Genomic DNA, 19,728 nt, shown 5'->3' with positions numbered 1-19,728 from the left:
TCTCTCAGGGATTATCTCGCCGCCGCAGTCAGGACTTCTGGGAAATATTAGAAAAGTGGGGGATGCCTCTCAGTCAGTCTCTACTTCTCTCTATGCGGCTCAAACCACAGCTGCTGCTTTTTATTGAGTTAATATCAAGTCATTACAGATTATTAAAGATTATTAAAGGCCGACTCACAGGAAGGTTGTGGGTTTGATTCCCACAGGCAAAGTCAGCTGTTGCAGGCAGATTACACACATTTACCTGTTGATTGCCATATCAACTTTCAGTTTTCTTTAAACGTATAAAACATATGTATAGAAAATAACAAAAAACTAAATAAAACACCGTCTCCTAACATCACAATCACAAATCCAAAGTTTCTGCTGCAGAATAACTGTAAACAGAGCAGATTGTTGTTGTTATTATTGTTATTATTATTTATAAACTCACATGCTCTAAAGGTCCTCTCACACATATCTGCAGAAACATATGCCAATGCATACGAAATATTGGCAATAGGCTGATATAAATTAAGGGTAAATTGTGATCGTTTGAAGGACGTTACACCGAACACGCCAGACACATGGCCCTGTCACACAGCTCCGTATGGCAGAAACATGCCGGCGTATATGAAAATTAGCTCAAAATTTGTCAGAGTCCAAATACGTCCAACTTTTCCACAGCGGTGTTGTAGCTGACGTATACATAACGAATACATAACAAATTATTATACGTATGTCAAACATTGATATCGTATCACTTACTTATTTAAAACGTATCAGAGCGTCTGGACAACGGAGCTGGAAAAGTGCCATTTGGTTCACGTCATGCTGATGCTGGAGAACGGCTAGAATGCTTAGCGCCTTGAGATTGCTTTTAGCTTTGAAAGGCGCTTTATAAATATAATTTATTATTATTATTAATGCTGAACGCTAGCTGTACTGTAGAAACACGTTTAATAAGTTACTCCGTCTTCAGGCATCATCTTAACATAGGGTAGGAATAGGTTATCCACTCAATCAATAATCAATAAGTTGGCTGTAGGATTCACCGTCAGTCGACGTAGCCTATATCTAATGTACCTCTAACGTAGTCACGTAGGTATTCACGTAGGGTATTTACGTACATGTATTTACGTAGGAAAGTATTCACGTACGTATTCCATATTCACGTATGTCTAACGTCACGTAATGTCTGCATGTCTTATGAAGCACACGTTCGGGTTACGTCTGGTAATTTTTGAACTCAAAACATCAGCGTTCAACAACCCACCCCAGCATAACACCGCCTGCTCTTAACGAATACTACTTATACCTTATCTTATATCAACGTACACCAGCGTGTTTGTATACGTTATGCATTTGTTTGGTATTGTCTGATACATTTTGTGAAATAAGTATTGATCTCCTTGCAACCAACAAGAATTCTGGCTCCGACAGACCGATTAGATGAGTCCTCTCGCTTTAAGAAAGTACTCCTAATATCAACCTGTATAAAAGACACCTGTTCTCAAGCGTTACCTGTATAAAGACACCTGTCCACAGAATCAATCAATTCAGACTCCAACCTCTCCACCATGAGCTGTCTAAGGACATCAGGGACCAGACTGTGGACCTGCACAAGGCTGGATGAGCTACAAGACCTTCAGCAACAGCTGGTGAGAAGGAGACAACTGTTGGTGCGATTATTCGAAAATGGAACAACACAAAATTACCATCAACTCGCCCCTCAGTCTGGGGCTCCACGCACGATCTCGCCTCGTGGTTGTATCGATGATCATGAGAACGGTGAGGGATCAGCCAAGAACTACACGGGAGGAACTTGGCAATGATCTCATGGCAGCTGGAACCACAGTCACAAGAAAACTATTGATAAACACACTACACTGTAATAGATTAAATCCTGCAGCGCCCGCAAGGTCACCCCTGCTCCAGAAGGCACATGTAGAGGCCCGTCTGAAGCTTCCAATGAACATCTGAATGATGCAGAGAGGCTTGGAAGAAAGTGATGTGGTCAGATGAGACCAACATTGAGGTCTTTGGCATCAACTCGACATGCCGTGTTTGGAGGAAAGAGAAATGCTGACTATAAACCCCAAGAACACCTTCTCACTGTCAGCATGGAGGTGGAAACATTATGCTTTGGGGATGTTTCTCTGCTAAGGGACAGGACGACTTCACCACACGAGGGGAGGATAGACCATGTGCGGCCATGTACTGTAACATCCTGGCCATAACCTCCTTCCCTCAGCCAGGACACTGAAAATGGGTCGTGGATGGATCTTCCAGCACGACAATGACCCAAAACATACGGCCAAGGCAACAAAGGAGTGGCTAAAGAAGAAGCACATTAAGGTGATGGAGTCGCCTCGCCAGTCTCCGGACCTTAATCCCATAAACAGTCTGTGGAGGGAGCTGAAGCTTCGAGTTGCCAAACATCAGCTTCCAAACCTGAAGGATGTGGAGAAGATCTGCAGATCATACATATAAATATATGGTAACATGAAATATGAAGAGTTGTGAAAAATGTTGATGTTTTTTAGACAAGGTTGGTTTTGTTATGTTTTGATAAACATGTCAAACACATGGCTGCACATAAACAGCTGAGTGGGGAAGTTTGTTTATTTTTCAGAATAAGAGAAAAAACCAGAATGGCTTTGTACATGTAAAGCTGTGTGTGACCTCTGGTTTGTTTCTGTTTCGTCTTAATTATGTCTTAATAATAATAATAATCAGCTGATCAGATCAATAAAAGCAGATTGTGTTTCTCTGCAGTGTAAACGTTTGGAACAGGAAGTGATGCAGGAGAGAGAGCAGAGGGCGAGCGAGGTAAACACACACACACACACACACACACACTCTCTCTTGCATATTAACTGCTGGTCTCTGTGTTGAATGGTGATGATGGGATGTCTGCTCCGTCGTCATGACAACCTGCCCTGGAGACGCTGCAGCTTGTTTGCCCAACAACTTGTTATTCAAACAGGGTCGCTGTGAGTGTGAGCGTGTATTTCTATCTCTGTGAGGAACGTGAGGTTCAAACCATCGCAGTGTGGAGATGTCTGCACCTCGTTAATGCAATTATCTAATCAGCCAATCACATGGCAGCAACTCAATGCATGTAGGAATGTGGACGTGGTGAAGACGAGCTGGTGAAATTCAAACAGATCAGAAAGGTGATTTAAGTGACTTTGAACGTGGCAGGTTGTTGGTGCCAGACGGGTTGAGTATTTCCGAAACTGCTGATCTTCTGGGATTTCCACACACAACCATCTCTACTGTTTACAGAGAACGGTCCGAAAGAGATAAAACATCCAGTGAGCGGCAGTTCTCTGGGCGAACATGCCTTGTTGATGCCAGAGGTCAGAGGTCAGAGGAGAATGGCCAGACTGGTTCAAGATGATAGAAAGGCAACAGCAACTCAAATAACCACTTGTTCCAACCAAGGAAATGCAGAAGACCATCTCTGAACGCACAACACGTGGAACCTTGAAGCAGACGGGCTCCAGCAGCTGAAAACCACACGGGAGCCTCTCCTGTCAGCTAACAACAGGAAACTGAGGCTACAGTTCACACGGCCTCAACAAACTGGACAATAGAAGATTGAAAGATGTTGCCTGGTCTCGATTTCTGCTGCGACATTCGGACGGTAGGGTCAGAATTTGGTGTAAACAACATGAAAGCCTGAATCCATCCTGCCTTGTATCAACGCTTCAGGCTGGTGGTTGCGGTGTAATGGTGTGGGGGGATATTTTCTTGGCATACTTTGGGCCCCTTAGTACCAGTTGAGCGTCGTTTAAACATCACAGCCTACCTGAGTATTGTTGCTGAGCATGTCCATCCCTTGACCACAGTGTAACCTTCTGATGGATCTTCCAGCAGGATAATGCCACAAAGCTCATATCATCTCAAAACTGTTCACTGAACTCAAATGGCCTCCAGTCACCAGATCTCAACCCATAGAGCACCTTAGGGATGTGCTGGAACGAGAGATTCGCATCATGGATGTGCAGCCGACAAATCTGCAGCAACTGCGTGATGCATGTGTGTCAATATGGACCAACATCTCTGAGGAATGTTTCCAGCACCTTGTTGAGGTGTCCGAAGCTGAAAAGCTTGTCCATGCCTTTGTCTCCTCCAGACTTGACTACTTTAACGCACTTCTCATCGGGATTCCTAGCAAAAAAAAAAACATCCAGAAGCTGCAATACATCCAGAACAGCGCTGCTAGGATCCTGATGAGAGTGCGAAAGTACGAACACATCACACCCATCCTCAAATCACTGCACTGGCTCCCGGTCTATTGACTATTAAATCTCCCTTTACACCCATCAGTGCATTCACGGAAATGCTCCATCCTACCTCAGAGAACTGCTCACCCCACAAACCTCCACAAGAAACCTCCGACCAAGCTCAAACCCCTGGGAGATGGAGCCTTCTGCTCCACTGCTCCCAGACTGTGGATGCTTTAAAAACAGGCCTAAAAAAACATATTTTTTAACAGAGCATTTTGCTAGACTTTAACCCTCCATATGTCTACCTAATGTTCTTAATGTTTTTATTCTGATAGTTTTTTTTATTCTGCTTCATCATTTTACTCTGTAGCACTTATTTCTTTTGTTTATTCAAATGAAAAGTGCGCTTATAAATAAAATGTATTATTATTATTGAGTCTATGCCACAGAAAATCAAGGCAGTTCTGAAGGCAAAATGGGCTCAAACCTGGTACTCGCAAGGTTTACCTAATAAAGTGGCCAGTGAGTGTATATAAGGTGAATAGAATGGGTCCAAGTACAGAACCTTGTGGGACTCTCATGACACTACTATGTCACTACTGAGCGATATAGGAAGGCTCAGTAGAGTTGTGGCTCTCTGTCGGCTACATAGTGAAAACAAACCTTTGTTGTTCTTCTTCTATTAATGAGGAGTAATCAGCTGCTCTTCATTACGGAGAGCCTTCTTATATGTTTTAACATTATCTAGCAGATTGAACCAGATTCTTTCAGCTTGGTGGAACAACATTTCCTTTCAAGTTTTCTCAACTTTAGTTTTAGTTTGGGGGTTGAGCCACGGAGCTTTATTGCTTTCACTGTGAAGACATATCATTAGCAATGTGGGGACACAACACTGTGAGGACATTTCTTTTGGACTGTAGCAGGAACCCGGAGAACACTCAAACTGCTGCATCGTGTTTGTTCAGTTCTTTGTTATGTTGTTGATGTTGGACTGTTCCTAATAAAGTGGACACCAAGTGTATAATTATGTGTTTGATAAATAAATAAAGGATGAGGTGGAATAATAACTGCAGTTTACAGTGGACTGTAACTGTATGTATGATATGTATCACAGTCAGTATTATTAATTAGTTTGACAGAAACATCTACATGAATTTATTCAGTTATTAATTTTTCATCATTGAACTGATTTCCTCAGATTCGGTTGTTTTGTTCCCGTCTTCCTGCTGCAGCTTGTCTGCGTCTGTTTTCTTCTGCTGAAATATATTACATTTTGTTATTAATGTAGCACTCAGGCTGAAGTCTGTTAATTAGGCTGGAGGCTCGGGGGGGATTAGAGCCTGGAGAGGTTTTAATTTCCAACAGAAACACCAACAGCTGCCGCGACAGACCGTCAGAGAGACGCCAAGAAGCACAGAGCGGGACCAATACCAGAACTTTAAACCAGAACTTTAATGCCGTCTAATTATTCTCAAAACCTGCAGCGCACAGAAAGTCCCACGAGCGTTTAGACGGCATTAAAGTTCTGGTTTAAAGTTCTGGTTTTAAGAATAATTTGACGGCGTTTAGAACTTTATATTCTATAAACTGTAAAAACTGTGATTTAAATGAACATCAAACACTAAACTTCAGTAGGCTGTCGGCTGGCTGGGGGGCTGAATTTGGGGGCTAATTTGTTGTGAACTGCCCCTTTAACTGCTCATGTTAAAGGTCAAAGCAGGTTCCTCTCCTTTAGTCCTCACCCCTCCTCACCCTCTGCCTCTTACCTCCACATCCTGATCGACTCCTCTCCCCCCCATCTCTGCTCGACCTTAACTCCTCATGTTAAAGGTGCGGGTAGGTTAGTGTCCCCCCCCCCCCTTCCTCCCCCCTCTCATTGACCTTAACTCCCCCTTTTAAAGGTCAGCTCTCCATCGCTCCCGCTCACTGATCATCTCATTTGGAAATTATTCTGATTAATAAGTCGGCTCTTTTGAAGCGGCTCCTCCGGCCCGGCTGGAGAAGACACATATTGACTCTCAGGGTTTGGTTACTCTTTTGATGTTGCGCTTTAAACTTGCAGGCCTTAAGGGATTTAATTAGCATAGAGGAGGGGAGGAGGAGAGGGGGAGGTCAGGATCGGGTCTGTAGTCTCTGCTGGGGTCCACCGCCACACTGTCCAGAGAGAAACACCGTCCTGTAACTGTCAGCTCACAGGTTCAATCCCTGCAGCAGGTGAGGACATGTCAAAACAACTACAAAGAGACGCAAATCGACTACAAAGAGATACAAAACAACTACAAAGAGACACAAAACGACTACAAAGAGACACAAAGCGACTACAAAGACACACAAAACAACTACAAAGAGACACAAAGCGACTACAAAGAGACACAAAGCGACTACAAAGAGACACAAAACAACTACAAAGAGACACAAAACAACTACAAAGAGACAGAGACACAAAGCGACTACAAAGCGACACAAAACGACTACAAAGAGACACAAAACAACTACAAAGAGACACAGAGAGACACAAAGCGACTACAAAGCGACACAAAGCGACTACAAAGAGATGCAAAGCGACTACAAAGAGACACAAAGCGACTACAAAGAGACACAAAACAACTACAAAGAGACACAAAGCGACTGCAAAGAGACACAAAACAACTACAAAGAAACACAAAACAACTACAAAGAGACACCAAACGACTACTTAGACACAAAGTGACTACAAAGAGACACAAAACAACTACAAAGACACACAAAACGACTACAAAGAGACACAAAGTGACTACAAAGAGACACAAAATAACTACAAAGAGACGCAGTTACCACAGAGAGTCTAAACCACTTTGAGTCTCTGCATCTCTCTCCTCTGGCCATTACAAAGTCTTATGATTCTCCCGTGGTAACGTCCGCTCCACCTTCCGCTTCATCCGTCTCTCCACATCTTTATGTCTACAAATCTTCTGTGGTGGTGTTTGTTTTGTAATGGAGGTCACGAGATGATCATTAATTCACTAAACTGAACTATCTGTTCTCCCATATTGCACCTGGAACTTCTGATCTACTGTCTTAATAAATTGAATCCTCATTATGAAGTGTGTCGACACTCGTGTTAGTTAATTAATGTTCTATTTAAACAGACTTAGTGGGATCAACATGAGGAGCTTGTTGTGTAGTAAAACAGTTTATATCCGTCTTCCTCTTCACTCACACAGACCATTTGTTCTGCTGATGTGCATTTCAATGACTATCTGAAGGTAAATGTGATGGACGTGTGTTTGATCCAATCAGACGCTGCTGAGAGAAAGGGGCGGAGCTCTGGAGGTCCGACGGCAGCTGGAGGCGGAGCTACAGGTGCTACGAGCCAATCACAGGTCAGACAATTAAGTAATTAAGTAAAAAGCCTCTAGAAGAGTAAAGCTTTGTGTCACCTTAACGACACACTCATACACTGTTATTATAAAAATATACTTTACAGCTGCTCAATACAAACCTGCGTGTGTTAAAGGCTCGACTGATACCTAAACATAGGTACATATCACCTGTAATGTAAATAAACGGATTAGAATCTTGTCTTATATTAATGAGAATCAGTGAATTATATATATGCGAACAAATGTAATTTATATTGTGTGGAACTTCACATTCTGTAGGTTTTCAGTTATTAGCTTCTGCAGATTCAAGTTCTTTATAATGACCACAACAATAATTAAATACATCTACAAAAAATCACACAGGTCGAAATGAAATGAGAATCTAAACTTAAAATAGTGCAAGTTAGAATAAGGGATGAAAACGTAAACATATAAAATAATATAAATAATAATTAGACCAAAATAAACGATGTATATGCATAATGAGAATATATGAATAAAATACTGCTAATATTACTACTCATACTTCTTCTGCTGCTGTTAATACTGCTGCTAATACTGCTACTACTACTACTGTTACTACTGCTGCTCATACTGCTAATGTTACTTCTTCTTCTCCTTCTTCTTCTTCTTCTTCTTCTTCTGCTGCTAATACTGCTAATGTTACTACTAATACTTCTTCTTCTGCTGCTGCTAATACTGCTGCTAATACTGCTACTACTACTACTGTTACTACTGCTGCTCATACTGCTAATGTTACTTCTTCTTCTTCTGCTGTTAATACTGCTAATGTTACTACTAATACTTCTTCTGCTGCAGCTAATACTGCTGTTAATACTGCTAATGTTACTACTAATACTTCTTCTTCTGCTGCTGCTAATACTGCTGCTAATACTGCTACTACTACTACTACTGTTACTACTGCTGCTCATACTGCTAATGTTACTACTTCTTCTTCTGCTGCTAATACTGCTTCTGCTGCTTCTTCTACTGCTGGTACATTCTCTTCAGCTGCTTCTTTTTCTGCTTTTTCTGCTGCTGCTTGTACATCTACTACTGCTGCTGCTGCTGCTTCTACGTCTGCCTCGACTCTATGTTGCTGCTGCTGCTGCTATCACTCTCGTACCTGCCTCTTTTCCTGCTGCTTCTTTTTCTGCTTCTCTCTTCCTGTTGAGGCTCAGCGACGAGCAACCGTGGCACTGAAAATTAAAATGTTGTAGTTTGTAATGGCAGGAAATGTTTTTGATCGTGAGCCCAGAGTTCCCGAGCTGTGTCAGTGAACGTTTCAGCTGCTGTTTGGTAGGAAGAGGACCAAAGTTGGGTTAATCAAAGACTTTTGTAAACAGCAAGGCATAATCTCTCCAGTGTGAAATGACTTCACTGTCAATGTGATGAAGGATGTTGAACTTGAGGGGTTTGGTACACTTGTGTCCACATGGGGAGAGTTAGGAGTAGATGAGCAGGAAGTGTCCCCAGCCGTTGCTGATCAGTTGTCGCATGTTTTTCAGAACAAGACATTCTGCATGTACAGGTTCTGCAGGTTTGGCTACCACCACATTTATGCCTTTGTACACGTCACCGTCTCAAAGTGTGTCTTCAACATTTCCTTCGTAGCGGTCTTTCTGTAGAACCTCATGAAGTCTGTTTGGGTTTAGCTTCAGTGGGATGTTTGTAGCCAGACAGAACCAGACAGAACCGACCCTCTATTCTATACCTGTGGAAGCACAAAGGTCTGTCAGTGAACTCCTCCTGCTTCACTGAGCCTTCTGATCTGGGAAATGAAGTGACATGCAGTCAAGATACAGGTGCACTCACTCTGTCCTGCTGACGTTTACTATCTAAGTCAGCCAGTTCACGTCAGCCAAACTGCTTCCAGCCGGCAGCAAGAACACCAGCATCACCCAGGACAGGAGGCTCATCTGTACACTAGTAACAGAGAAAACACCAGTAACAGAGAAAACACCAGTAACAAGAAAACACCAGTAACAAGAAAACACCAGTAACAGAGAAAACACCAGTAACAAGAAAACACCAGTAACAAGAAAACTCCAGTAACAGAGAAAACACCAGTAACAAGAAAACACCAGTAACAAGAAAACACCAGTAACAGAGAAAACACCAGTAACAAGAAAACACCAGTAACAGAGAAAACACCAGTAGCAGAGCGGAATATCTATTGTAAATCATCTGTGTACCTTGAAAAGCGTTATATAAATTAAACACATTATTATGATTATTATTATTAGTTGGTGCGTTTCCATCCACCTTCTTTAATGTGCAATCTTGAGATATTGCAACAAATGTTTTCCACATATTTAAAGTGTTTCTTGTGTGAGAACAGATTTCTTCTTCTCTGCAGCTGTAATGTTTCACTGCTTATCAACCAGCTGATCAGCAACACTTTATACTTTAACACTTTACACCAACCTGTGAGTGTGAACACGAGCACTGATGAGCACAACAACCCAACATTTTTAATGGAGAAATGTTGTAAATCTCAGCACAGAGTAACAAGCAGCACAGAGTGTGTGTCTCCATACATCATGAGGATTGATGCCGGACGCCTGCAGAGAGGTGGGGTGGGGGGGGAATGGCAGTGCTTTTTGGAGGAAATCAAAAGTTACTTCTCTGAAAGAATTGTTTGATTTTACTTGATATAACTCCTTTATCTGTGAGAGTCATACAGCAAAACCTGAAGATATTATTTAATATTTCCTTATTAAGTGTTTTTAACAACTCTCCCTGTGTTGTATATGTAGTGAGACAGAGAAATGTGTAATGTTCCTGAAGGTAACGTTTCCTCTCTCTCCTGTCATGGTGTCATCAGTCCGGTGTTGTATATGTAGTGAGACAGAGACATGTGTAATGTCCCTGAAGGTAACGTTTCCTCTCTCTCCTGTCATGGTGTCATCAGTCCTGTGTTGTATATGTAGTGAGACAGAGAAATGTGTAATGTTCCTGAAGGTAACATTTCCTGTCTCTCCTGTCATGGTGTCATCAGTCCTGTGTTGTATATGTAGTGAGACAGAGACATGTGTAATGTCCCTGAAGGTAACGTTTCCTCTCTCTCCTGTCATGGTGTCATCAGTCCTGTGTTGTATATGTAGTGAGACAGAGACATATGTAATGTTCCTGAAGGTAACGTTTCCTCTCTCTCCTGTCATGGTGTCATCAGTCCTGTGTTGTATATGTAGTGAGACAGAGAAATGTGTAATGTCCCTGAAGGTAACGTTTCTTCTCTCTCCTGTCATGGTGTCATCAGTCCTGTGTTGTATATGTAGTGAGACAGAGACATGTGTAATGTCCCTGAAGGTAACGTTTCCTCTCTCCTGTCATGGTGTCATCAGTCCTGTGTTGTTTATGTAGTGAGACAGAGAGATGTGTAATGTCCCTGAAGGTAACGTTTCCTCTCTCCTGTCATGGTGTCATCAGTCCTGTGTTGTTTATGTAGTGAGACAGAGAGATGTGTAATGTCCCTGAAGGTAACGTTTCCTCTCTCTCCTGTCATGGTGTCATCAGTCCTGTGTTGTATATGTAGTGAGACAGAGACATATGTAATGTTCCTGAAGGTAACGTTTCCTCTCTCTCCTGTCATGGTGTCATCAGTCCTGTGTTGTATATGTAGTGAGACAGAGAAATGTGTAATGTCCCTGAAGGTAACGTTTCTTCTCTCTCCTGTCATGGTGTCATCAGTCCTGTGTTGTATATGTAGTGAGACAGAGACATGTGTAATGTCCCTGAAGGTAACGTTTCCTCTCTCCTGTCATGGTGTCATCAGTCCTGTGTTGTTTATGTAGTGAGACAGAGAGATGTGTAATGTCCCTGAAGGTAACGTTTCCTCTCTCCTGTCATGGTGTCATCAGTCCTGTGTTGTTTATGTAGTGAGACAGAGAGATGTGTAATGTCCCTGAAGGTAACGTTTCCTCTCACCTGTCATGGTGTCATCAGTCCTGTGTTGTATATGTAGTGAGACAGAGAGATGTGTAATGTCCCTGAAGGTAACGTTTCCTCTCTCCTGTCATGGTGTCATCAGTCCTGTGTTGTTTATGTAGTGAAACAGAGAGATGTGTAATGTCCCTGAAGGTAACGTTTCCTCTCACCTGTCATGGTGTCATCAGTCCTGTGTTGTATATGTAGTGAGACAGAGAGATGTGTAATGTCCCTGAAGGTAACGTTTCCTCTCTCCTGTCATGGTATCATCAGTCCTGTGTTGTATATGTAGTGAGACAGAGACGTGTGTAATGTTCCTGAAGTTAACGTTTCCTCTCCTGTCATGGTGTCATCAGTCCTGTGTTGTATATGTAGTGAGACAGAGAAATGTGTAATGTTTCTGAAGGTAACGTTTCCTCTCTCTCCTGTCATGGTGTCGTCTCCCCTTTGAGCAGCGTCAGCGTTGTGTTTGTAGCCAGAAGCTTCATAAACTGACTTTTTATCCAGTTTTAAGACACTTTTTTACCAGACACCATGTGTAGTGACGGTGCAGTTGTAGTAAACCTTCTCTCCTCCTCTCTCAGCTCTCAGGACCTCCTCACCCCTCCTCCCTCGCTGGTCGGTGTCTCTCCACTGGCTCTTCAGGCCCCGCCCCAGCCCCCTCAGGCTCCCCCCCTGCAGGTGCAGGTGCAGCAGCTGTCGAAGGAGAAGCAGAGCGTGGAGGCGGAGCTGCATCGCTGTCAGGAGGCGGAGCGAGAGGCCAGTGAAAGAGTCCACAGGTTAGACTTTACACACACACGCACACACTACTCACACCTTTAGCACAGAGCGGGCCCTGCAGGTCGTTGTTATCGCAGCAGGACACGTCCGTCAGGGAGCTGGATCCTTCTGTAACACAATAAACTACATTTCTGTGAAGCTCTTTTGAAGGTGTTGTCTGCTTGATGTTTGTTCCACAATCTCTTGTGTGTTTTTGAACGAATGCAGATGAGGAACAAAACTTCTGTTCTTATAATATTTGCTTTCGTCTTTTTACCGGATGATTTAACAGCTCTGCAAAGAGAAACATCTTTTAAAAATCATAAAATATTTGAATCAGTAAGGACATTTTATACGTATTTTTTTCCCTTCTTGTAGCTGCTAACCCCTTATGCAGCTTCTTGTGTTTTAATGTAAATGTGTTTTAACATCAGACTTTGCACAAACAAGCCAAAGGCTGATTTCTGCCTGCAGTGTGTTCGGCCCTGTGTGAAGCTTCCTGTCGTCAGAAACACGATGCTGAATGTGCAGCAGGCTCTGGGATGTGTTCAAAGACTGGTTAAGCGTGTGGGACTAAAGAGATTTGGTGGTGATGATTCATATTCAGCGGACATCGGTGTGAGTGTCTCTGCCGCCGACTTGATCAGGAAGAATTAATCCTTCAGATCTGGGCTCGTACAGGATGACGGTCGGATGCTGCATAACGTGACTTCTTCTTCTGCTGCTTCTCATCTCATCAGTCTGAAGATGAAGGGATGAGATTCATCATGAAAACAGCTTAAGTCGTCCGTCTGCGTCCCACGCCGTCCTCCTGGGCTCAAACCCGCGGCTTTCTGCTCTAATTTGGCTGCCAGCAGGGGGGCGGCCAGCTCTGAAGAGCCTCCCAAGTTTCTGAATAGTGAAGAGAGGAATATTTACTCTGGGGGGGGGGGGATAGAAATCTGCAGTTTAATTTGCTGTGGAGAGAAAGACGAGAAAGTCATCCAGGGTCAGTTTACAACTCCAGAGCATTAAGAAATATCTTATATTTATATACTTATACACTATACTTATACAAGTATAAACATACACTATACTTATAAAGGTATATACTTATACAAGTATATACTTATACAAATATATACTTATACAAATATATACTTATAAAGGTATATACTTATAAAGGTATATACTTATACAAGTATATACATTATACTTATACAATTATATACTTATACACTATACGTATACAGGTATATACTTATACACTATACTTATACAGTTATATACTTATACACTATACTTATACAGTTATATACTTATACACTATACTCATACATGTATATACTTATACACTATACCTATACATGTATATACTTATACACTATACTTATACAAGTATATACTTATACACTATACCTATACAGGTATATACTTATACACTATACTTATACAAGTATATACTTATACACTATACCTATACAGGTATATACTTATACACTATACTTATACAATTATATACTTATACACTATACCTATACAGGTATATACTTATACTCTATAATCATACAAGTATATACTTACACACTATATTTATACACTTTATATATATATATTCTCCGGCCAATCTCTAGCTCCATTGTCCCCTCACTCGCGAACAAGACCCCGAGGTACTTGAACTCCTTCACTTGGGGTAAGGGCTCATTCCCTACCCGGAGTAGGCAATCCACCGGTTTCCTGCTGAGAGCCATGGCCTCAGATTTTGAGGTGCTGATCCTCATCCCAACCGCTGCACACTCGGCTGCGAACCGATCCAGTGACTGTTGAAGGTCACAGACCGATGATGCCATAAGGACCACATCATCTGCAAAGAGCAGCGATGAGATCCTCAGGAATCCGAACTGCAACCCTACTCCTCCACGACTACGCCTCGATATCCTATCCATGAAAATCACGAACAGGATTGGTGATAAAGCGCAGCCCTGGCGGAGGCCAACATTCACTGGGAACGAGTCCGACTTACTGCCGAGTATCCGGACACAACTCTCGCTTTAGGAGTACAGGGATTGGATGGCCCTCAGAAGTGACCCCCTCACCCCATACTCCCGCAGCACCTCCCACAGTATCACCCTCCTTCTCCAGATCCACAAAACGCATGTAGACCGGATGGGCGTACTCCCAGGCCCCCTCCAGGATCCTTGCGAGAGTGAAGAGTTGGTCCGTTGTTCCACGACCAGGACGGAATCTGCATTGTTCCTCTTCCATCAGAGGTTCGACTATCCTCCTTTCCAGTACCTTGGAGTAGACTTTACCAGGGAGGCTGAGAAGTGTGATACCCCTGTAGTTGGCACACACTCTCTGTTCCCCCTTCTTCAATAAGGGAACCACCACCCCTTTGCAGACCGAAAGTCCTTCTCCATAGCTTCTCTGAACTTCTCCCACACCCGCTGCTTTGCCTCTGCCACGACAGTCTCCCAGCAAGACTACGGAGTCCCCTACTGGAGCCCCCTGCAGGGCTTCATTCAGGGTTTCCAAGAAGGCCGAATACGACGCATCACACCTTGGGCAACTCCGGTTCCAGAGCCAAGACTGTGCGTTGAGGTAAGCCCCACCAGATCTAACTGGTAGCGCTCCACCTTCCGCACTAGTTCCGGCTCCTTCCCCCACAGAGAGGTGATGTTCCACGTCCCCAGAGCCAGCCTCTGCTGCCCGGGTCTGGTCCGTCGAGGTCACTGACCATCACTGCCACCCGTGTGACAGCGAACCCGACCCCAGGGGTTTTTCCCATGAGTGGTGGGCCCACAGGATGGATGGATGGGAGGCACCACGTAGCTTCTTCGGGCTGTGCCCGACCGGGCTCTGTGGCAAACCCGGCCACCAAGCGCTCGCTGTCGGGCCCTCCCTCTGGGCCCGGCTCCAGACGGGGACCCCGTGCTTCCTCCGGGCAGGGTCTCTCCTTCTCTTTCCCTCTGTTTCATGAAATCGTTTTGAACCATACTTAGTCTGGCCCCTCACCTGAGACCAATTTGCCTTGGGAGACCCTACCAGGAGCACTAGGCTCCAGACAACACAGCTCTCAGGTTCATAGGGACACACAAACCTCTCCACCGCGGTAAGGTGATGGTTCCCAGAAAAGTATATAATATATAATATATATATATATATATATATATATATAGTACAATGTCCGAATATAATCAGGATTACTGACATTAAGAGTTTAAGAGGGTAGTAACAGTTATTCCCCCCCCAGGTTGGAGCGTCTGGTGGAGGTTTTGAGGAAGAAGGTCGGGACAGGAAGTGTCCGAGCCGTCAGCTGATCTTCAGATGTTTCTTTAGTAAAATTATGATTATTTCTGTGTATTTCTTTTCTCTTTATTCTAAATAAATCTTTACAGCCTTAAAGTTCATGAAAACATGAAACATTTGAAGTGATTTTCTAATGTTTTTGTCATATTTTGCACTAAATATGAAGTTTATGATTGAGTGCTTTCTTTTTTTCTTCATTTGGTGTTGACATGAAATAAAGTGTTTAAATAAATGTTAATTACATTCACAGCTTTTATTTCTAACATGATTTAATGACTTTTACTGAACTGATTCTTTAATTAAGTTTGTTATGAGATGTTGATTTGTTGAGTTACTCTTGAATCTCCTGAAGCTGCAGGAAACTTCTTACAATTTAATTTATATATAATAAATTACTATTATTATATACTATTACTAATATTATATTTATATAATAATATAATTTATATTTATATAATAATATAATTTATATTATATAAATATAATAATATAATTTATTATTATTCCTCCTTCTCCTCTTCTTCTTCCTCATCCTCTCTCCCCCTGCTCTTCTTCCTCCTCTCTCTCCTGCTCCTGTTGTTACTCGCCTTCCTCCTCTTCCCCCTCCTACTCATCGTCTTCCTGCTCTCTTCCACCTCCTCCTCTCTCCTCTCCTCCTTCTTCCTCTTCTGTCTCTTTCTCCTCCTCCTCCTCCCCTTCCCCTCCTCCTTCTCCTCATCTCTAAATGAAGCCTTTTAGTTCATGTGTTGATTTAAGGTTTGTCTCTCTTTTGTTTTAAACAGAAACTTTAGACTTTAAAGATTAATTTCAGAGGATCACTCTGACAAATGAGGAAACCGCTCTGACTTCGTGTTCCCTAAGAACTTCAAATTAAAATTTAACTTTGACAACTTTCAACACGTTGATCGAACTTTGAGTTTAAAGGAAACAGAGGAAACATTTCTGCTAATTTAAATCCAAGGTCAAGAAACATCAACATAGAAAACAACTCAACCAAAGCACAGACAGGCCGCATGATTCCTGATCCCGGCTCCTGATCCCTTCTCCTGATCCCTGCTCCCCCCTTCTGGTCCCTGCTCCCTCCCCTCTTCTCCCTGCTCCCTCCCCTTTGCTCCCTGGTCCCTGCTCCCTGGTCCCTGCTCCTTCCCCTCTGCTCCCTGGTCCCTCCCCTCTGATCCCTGCTCCCTCCCCTCTGGTCCCTGCTCTTTCCCCTCTGATCCCTGGTCCCTCCCCTCTGATCCCTGCACCCTCCCCTCTGATCCCTCCTCCCTCCCCTCTACTCTCTGGTCCTTGCTCCCTGCTCCCTCCCCTCTTCTCCCTGCTCCCTCCCCTTTGCTCCCGGCCCTCTGCTTCCTGGTCCCTGCCTCCCTCCCCTCTGCTCCCTGGTCCTTGCTCCCTGCCCTCTGCTCTCTGCTCCCTCTCCTCTGCTCCCTGATCCCTCCCCTCTGCTCCCTGGTCCTTGCTCCCTGCCCTCTGCTCCCTCCCCTCTACTCCCCTCTGATCCCTGCTCCCTCCCCTTTGCTCCCTGCTTCCTCCCCTTTGGTCTCTGCCCCTCTGCTCCCTGGTCCCTGCTCCTTCCCCTCTGCTCCCTGCTCCCTCCCCTCTGATCCCTGCTCCCTCCCCTCTGCTCCCTGATCCCTGATCCCTCCCCTCTGCTCCCTGGTCCTTGCTCCCTGCCCTCTGCTCCCTCCCCTCTGATCCCTGCTCTCTGCTCCCTTCCCTCTGCTCCCTCTGCTCCCTGTCCCTCCCCTCTGATCCCTGCTCCTTGCTCTCAGCTCCCTGCTGCCTCCCTTTTTTTCATTGAACAATACAATACAAATAAAGTTATACTTTAAATTAAGTGTGACTTGTTTAAATAAAGTTTATTAGTGTATAACTTTATGTAAACAGGAAATGAGATGCAGCAAAATATATAAAGTTAATTTTGAAATAAGAGATTGATTAATTAATAAATTATATTATTTATACATTTTTATACAGTTTTATCTTGTCTGTAATTTATAAAACATTTCATGGAAATAAATAATAAAAAAATACAAACATCAGAGTTAACTGAAACAAATGTGGGAAGTGGAAAAGTTTCCAAAAATAAATATTTAAAGTTTAAATATCATAAAATGACGCTGTTCTTACAGACATAAACTAAATCCTATCAATCACATTTATTTTTACTTCTTCAGGCCTTAAACACATGCATTACACAATAAAAGTTTAAAATGTGAAATCGGCTGAAACCAGAAAGGTTAAAGAAAAAGATGAAGTTGTGTGTGTGTGCTCCCCCTGGTGACTGGTTGCCATGGTAACGGCGGACCACTCCTGGTCGTCTTGGGTGTCCTGGTTTTAATCCTGCAGCCGTTAATCTGCTTGTTTCTGAAGAAAGACTCAGTTTGTTGGAGCTCCAACTTCTGACGCCACCTGGGAGAGAGAGAGAGTGTGTGTTTGAGTGTGTGTGTGTGTGTGTGTGTGTGTGTGTGTGTGAGAGAGTGTGCATGTGTGAGAGAGAGTGCGTGAGTGTGTGTGTGTGTGTGTGTTGATGTTTATATCAGAATCTTGGCTCTTTGATTGGCTGTCAGCTCAATTTCTGTTTCTAAATTTAAACTCATAACATAGCTAAATGCTTTTTGTTTTATAAACATATATATAAATATATATTTATATATATACATAAATATATAAATGTATATATATAAAATATTCTTTATATATACATAAATATGTATAAATATAATATATATTTAAATATATTTACTACCAGTCAAAAGTTTTTGAACACTTGTTTTTGTTGAAATACGCAGTTTAATTTTACTCTGTAATTAAAGCAAAGAACAAATCATAAAATATTTATTTTTACTAACTTTGAATGAAGAAGCCACCTTTTTGCAGAGAACAGTCTCGCTGCCCAATGTACGATGTTTTTCGTATTTGTACAATAATTCTGCCCTCTGTACAATCAATAAAGCCAAAAGTGCTGTAATGTGCGATAATTTGTCAGAAATCCTCCGTCTGTTTACGTCTTCTCAACTCGACTAATGGACGAGACTCGCACACCTGTTGTGTGATTTAATTTTGTAATAGTCGGCTTTCACAAACATCGTCAAATTGATGGATTTATCATCAAAGTTACTTCAGTGTGCTTTTAAAAACAGACAAAAAGAAACGATGTGGGTGGATGTGTAGGCGCGTCACAAAGTCATTAAAATATGTGTTTTATAAAATTACACATTTACAGCTATTTTTTCTCGTGGTTATGACTCGTGATAGTTTAACATTACCTATCTGGCAACGCAGTGCTGGCTCTAGGTTCAGCCCGTCAGACCCTTTGTGGTCCTGAGCTTTAAGAAGTGACGATCATCAGAATATGCTAGCATGAGTTCATTAGTTTAAATAATCACACAACCTACACCAATAACACCAAAGTAAACGATACAACCATAATACTTTTGTATAACTTATGAACTTAGGTAACGTAAAGTTAGCAGCAAATAACTTTTACTAGTTCGCTAACGTAAGCTGTACAGCTCCAGCTAGCTAAGGTTAGCTAATGTTCACGTTAGCTGAAATCATTACATTAAGCTTTTTGCATTTTTATCCTGTTGTGCTCACGTTAACGTTAGTTTGTTAACAGCATAGCTAGCCAACGTTAGCAAATTCATAAGGTTAGTTCTAGTTATTTGCTGCTCAAAGTTATGGTAGCTGACTTCATAAATGACAGTTATGTTGAAATATTAAGGCTGTAATGTGTTGTGTTATTGGTGCAGGTCGTTTGGCATTGAGGTGTTAGAAGGAAACGCGATAAACACGTGTGACGTCCCATCACCCAGCCTGGAGCTCTGCAGCGGGAGACTGTTGGTGTCATGGCGCTTACATTAAGTTACATTTACTTTACATTATATTTATATTATATTACATTTCTTTACATTCAGCAGAACCTCTTATCCAGACTCACACTGAACTCACTACAGGGACAGACCCTCAGACCCTCTGGGTTAAGTTGCTCAGCAGCTCAATGGTGGCGGCTCCTGGTGTTGAACAGGTCTCATGGTCCATCTTCAAATACAACAACGGAAGGTTGTATTTGAAGATGGACCATGAGACCTTCACCGTCATCACATCCTCCACGTTTGACACGTCCACTAACCAACCGGGGATGTCCACTTCTTCAATACTGACTG

The 19,728-nt window shown here is 42.7% G+C and overlaps 1 protein-coding gene across 1 annotated transcript; it reads left to right on the top strand.

The window, feature by feature from the left end:
* The first annotated feature begins 2,373 nt into the window (after positions 1-2,373).
* LOC115005721 (mirror-image polydactyly gene 1 protein-like) lies at positions 2,374-15,806 on the top strand. The gene is made up of 5 exons (XM_029427671.1): positions 2,374-2,479; positions 2,758-2,811; positions 7,497-7,579; positions 12,094-12,288; positions 15,501-15,806. The coding sequence occupies exons 1-5, from the start codon at positions 2,441-2,443 to the stop codon at positions 15,565-15,567; spliced, it is 438 nt and encodes a 145-aa protein (XP_029283531.1). The 5' UTR covers positions 2,374-2,440; the 3' UTR covers positions 15,568-15,806.
* Positions 15,807-19,728: the final 3,922 nt, after the last annotated feature.

Source organism: Cottoperca gobio, unplaced genomic scaffold (assembly GCF_900634415.1).
Source record: "Cottoperca gobio unplaced genomic scaffold, fCotGob3.1 fCotGob3_353arrow_ctg1, whole genome shotgun sequence".
NCBI classification, from domain to species: domain Eukaryota; kingdom Metazoa; phylum Chordata; class Actinopteri; order Perciformes; family Bovichtidae; genus Cottoperca; species Cottoperca gobio.
The sequence above is the reverse complement of the archived record's forward strand: the minus strand, read 5'-3'. Positions and strand labels throughout refer to the sequence as shown.